At 28.5% G+C, this 4,877-nt stretch overlaps 1 protein-coding gene across 1 annotated transcript; it reads right to left on the reverse strand.

Annotated features, from left to right (window-relative positions):
* Positions 1–2,904: 2,904 nt before the first annotated feature.
* On the reverse strand, positions 2,905–4,449 carry LOC103310313. The gene is made up of 3 exons (XM_008188170.3): positions 4,278–4,449; positions 3,993–4,197; positions 2,905–3,081 (listed from the first exon to the last, which is right to left on the reverse strand). The coding sequence occupies exons 1-3, from the start codon at positions 4,413–4,415 to the stop codon at positions 2,969–2,971; spliced, it is 456 nt and encodes a 151-aa protein (XP_008186392.2). The 5' UTR covers positions 4,416–4,449; the 3' UTR covers positions 2,905–2,968.
* Positions 4,450–4,877: the final 428 nt, after the last annotated feature.

Raw genomic sequence — 4,877 nt, forward strand, 5'->3', positions numbered from 1 at the left:
TAATAAAAAAAAACTGTGACTAATGATTTTTAATATTTTTCAAATCTCATTGTAACAATATAGTATAGGAGCCTTGTATTAAATTTTCAAGTATTTTTACTCAACAATAAAGTTTTATTGACATTCATAGAAAAAAAAAACTAATTAAATTGGAAACTGAAATTGTCCGTAAACAGCTCAAAACAAATCAAAATATTTTTGAAAATTTATCATGTATAGAAAATGGAAATTTAAACAACCAGTGAAAATTTCATGTATCTACAGTCATTCGTTTTAATGTTACAGCAAAACCAAAATCAATTTTCTCGAAAACAAATTTGCGTAAAAATTCCCGTTTTTCCTTAATTTTTCTTTTTTTCACGGCGCTTTTGAAAACAATTGGAAAAATGTTACTTTTGACCCCCCCAAAGTACCAACTAGATTCACTTTCCTATCAGAAAAGGTACTGTTGAAGAAAATCCAAGCACTTTTACTGCCCTAAAATGTGATGACAGACACAAAAATAAAAAAAAAATAAAAAAACACACATCATTGTAAAATCAATACATTCATCGTTCCACTCAGAATCTAAAATGAAAATAATAATTAATTTATCACTGTGGTAATTTCTACCATTTTCGATAGGTATACCTACGCGGTGTAGTAATTAATAAAAGAATAACGATTATTATTTTACCTAAGTACTGTGAATGATTTTATTTTTCTGTGTTTCTTTCCTTCGTATTTGGCCATCACCTGTATTCACCACATCATAAACAATTTATGCAAAATAAAAATACGGTTCTAACTTCTAACACCAAACACCAAACATAGGTAGGTTCGTAAGAAAATTAAGATCGCTAAAATGTTACGCCCTGGGATCCATCCCCGTTAGTCTCCCCCTTATGACATCACTGCCATTACTCACTTACTCATTAGGCCTAGCGTTAAAGATCCTGTTGCCAATTTTTCAAATTTTCCAAAATTTCATAAAATTTGAAAATTATATTTTATAAAATAATTTGAAAAAAAAGCTTATGTAATATTGGCTTATTTTTAATGACATAATGTCATACTATTAAGTTTGAGATTGAAATATTGAAAAACGGAGTCAAATACAGACTGTAAAATATTATCATAATATATTACTTCAAAAGAAATTATTAAATTTTGTTGATTTTCGAGGACCAGATGTCCAGATCATTATTCCATAGTAGTGTATTTTTGTGGACAAAATTACATTGGCGCCTTAATATTTTTTATTTTTTGGTCTGTTAACTTAATCAATTTATAATTCATAGATTGATAAGGTTAATGTCAATATGTGATAACTGCGGCGTGTAGTCTGTAACAGTTATTGTAGTCTGTAGTGAGTGCCAATAGTGCCATTATATTGATAAATAAGTGACTTACAGGCTACTGGACACTTGCCGGTGACTGACTGGTGAGTACTTACTGTTTGACATGTAAGGTATGTTGTGTTTTTTTTCAAATTTTCTTGTTTATTCATTAGTCGTTGATCGTTTTCAACCTTCAATATTCGAAATTTCGAACACGTTTTTAAACATTTCCATCCACTCGTGGCAGTGGACCAGTGGACCTGTGTGTTATACCTCAAACTTCAATAATTGTGTTGCACTTTCAATTTTATATTATATGAGAAGCTCGAATAGGTAACACTAACACACTTACTGCTTTTATTATACTTTATAGGTTTAATCTATACCTACTCAGCCTACATATGTACCTACAAGCTTTTATTTTAATTTTAAATATCTTTCTGCATTAGGTATACAATTATAATTTCACGTAAAGAATTCAGCATAAATATTAAATATCGGTAATAGGTACAAAATATATGAAATCATATTATTATAATGTTAGATACATTTTGCTGTTCATAACCCATTATCTCATGTAAAATTAGGTTTTTACACAATATGTTAATTACTGGTTTTCTGTTATTATAAGTTAGTAACAGAATTGATTTGATGATGAAAAATAAGTACAATAATTGAATTGCTTATTTGTCATTGTCACATAGTTTAAATAGGTAGATAGGTAGATAGGTAGGTAGGTAGGTAGGTGATGCCACAGAAGTAATCCAGAAGTCTCCCCGAGGGGTCGTTATTTCAAAAATGATAAAGAAATAGGTAGATAGGTACCTACTTAGTTTAGGTATAGTTTTATTTACATATATTCCGTTCAGATTAAGATTGAACCGGCAGCTCGACCAAAACACATTTTTTTTCGCGTATTCCGGACACAGGTGAAGCGTATGCACGGTGCCCAGCACTGGCGCTAACAATCGATGACTGTCGGCCAATCACAGACCGCATAGCCATCGAATGGGGGGGGGGGGGGGTCAGGCACTATTCGGCGGCTCAGTCTGCATGCGCAAAGCCGGTTCAATCTCAACCTGAACTGAGTATAGTATCCATAATTTATAATGAGATCAATAAGAGATACTCAATATTATTATCTATATGTTCCTTCTTAAACTCAAATATTAAAAACACCATCTACTTAAATTATCTGAAAATGAAATATTAAAATAAGAACATCTCCCTCTATTTGTACCACAGTCCATGATACGTGTAAAGACATTCTAGTATATTTTACATTAATTAATAAATTAATAAATTAATAATTTTGTTTATTTTATTTCAAGCATAATGATTAAAAATTATTAAAATTGGAATATAATACTGTTGTAGTAAAAACTATTTAAACTTCATTAGATATCTTTAATTCTGTCCATCAACGACACTCGTAATATCCAAGTATCTAAATGACATAACTAATACATTAAATATTTACTATGTTTTAATTATTTGTATATAAGTATGAATAATAATAATATAATTTATGAATTATGATAAGTGAATCTTCACAGTATCAAACTATTTATTATTAATGTTATTATTTTATTGGAATAATACATTTACTTAAAATTAATTTTTTTCCAATAAAATCAAAAATTGATAATTTAAAACTGTTGTGGATTATAATATCTTTTTGTCACATAACGGATGAATTTGTCATAGTCATCTACAGATTTCTTTTTGTTGCAAATCTTAAAATAACATAAATTTGTTTTATCTGTAAAAGTGAATTATGTATTAGGTATTATATAAATCAATAAATACATGGTATACTCATACATTTATTCTTTACAGGCGTATCATTTTAGTTTTCATTTGTAGTGCAAAAATGTTTGTATGCCATTTTTAAATCATTACCAGGCCTATAGCCTTGTATACCTTTTTGTATACTTAGTATATTAAATAACAACTCGACTATGCACCAAGAGAGAAAATTTCCATGACCTGACCTAAACTCGTCTGAACCAAAATATTCCTTACTCAACAATAGTGGTTAGTTAATGTTCGGAACGTTTGGCAACACTTGACATTATAATTTATACATATAAAACTGTTGTGGCACAAAGTGTGGGAAATTATGCCTCGGACCGGTCGCTGCCGTCAGTCTGCATGCGCAAAACGGTAATGTTCTCTCCAGGCACAAAATATAGGATGTAATTTTTAGACATTTTTGTTTTTGACATTTTGATAGGAAATTATAAATGTTTGTGATTTATTTTTAACATTGTTTAACGATTAGGATATTTTGTTCATGTCCTATGATTGTAATTTCTACAAACAATTACACTGTGCTATGTATGAATTATCTGTCTTTATAATATAATATACTGCTGCTATACATTTTGCCTTGGTAGTTTGTACATTTTTGGACCACTGCAAAAATGTATTTGAAAATTAAAAAAAATGTACAAACTTTATAATACAAATACTGTAATTACTTAAATACTCAATATCAAATTTAAAATACATATTGGCACTTTTGTTTTACTTTGGGCAGGTAGAAGAAGGGGTTCCTGAAAAAATAAGTGCTAACGCACAAATGATCTCTTCAAATGATGCGCCTGATACTATATTATATTTAGTATATTAAAATTCACAACACAATTTATGGATTATGATTTTTCTTACCGCTTTTCTTGTTAAAATGATCAATACTTTTTATATTTTGGAGGTTATCAAATATCGATTGCTGTAACTCCTCATTTTTTAATTCATTCTCTGTGAATTTGTCAAAATATTTGCCATTTAATGATGTTAATGCCAATGGTTGATAAAAATCTTTTATTTTCTCTACTTTATCATTTTCTTTAACTGCATGTTGATTATTTATATCCTATTTATAATAATTCATTAAATAAATAAAAAGTAGCCAGTATCATTATTAGTTAATTTAATTTCATTATTAAGTGTTACCTCTAAAAACTGTTTAAATAATGAAATCATATTTTCATTTGACAATTTTGAATCATCACCAATCTCCAATCCAGTTGAACAGATAACAGTAGTTAGCAATATTTGCAAGACCATTATTTTCCACCAGTTTGTTGCCATATTCTTATTGTCTGTAAATATACAATTTTTATAAGTATTATTAATTTGTCATTCTTCATTGTATATATTGATACAATAAATTATAGTTGTATGCATAATAATTTGAACCTAGTATTCAAATTAATTAAGACAGTCATTAATATTAAATATTATAAATATCTATGTCTAGTTTACCTATTGTTTTAAATAATATAATTAATTAGTTTTAGATGGGCATGTGGCATTTAAAATAAATGATAAGTATAATTAATTTTAGCTTTAACTATATTAATTATATCAAATAAAATTAACTTGATGAAAGAGAATAATTAAATGTACAATTCTACACTTTAATAATTGTGTTTGGAATACAAACTTACTGTATAGTCAGTGGAATGTCTTAAAAACATGTGACTTGTGCAAATATCTCAAGCCTCATAGGACAGGAGGCATAGGCACAAATTGGGGGGGGGGGCTTGGGGG

The sequence above is a fragment of the Acyrthosiphon pisum genome, chromosome X, assembly GCF_005508785.2.
Source record: "Acyrthosiphon pisum isolate AL4f chromosome X, pea_aphid_22Mar2018_4r6ur, whole genome shotgun sequence".
NCBI lineage: Eukaryota > Metazoa > Arthropoda > Insecta > Hemiptera > Aphididae > Acyrthosiphon > Acyrthosiphon pisum.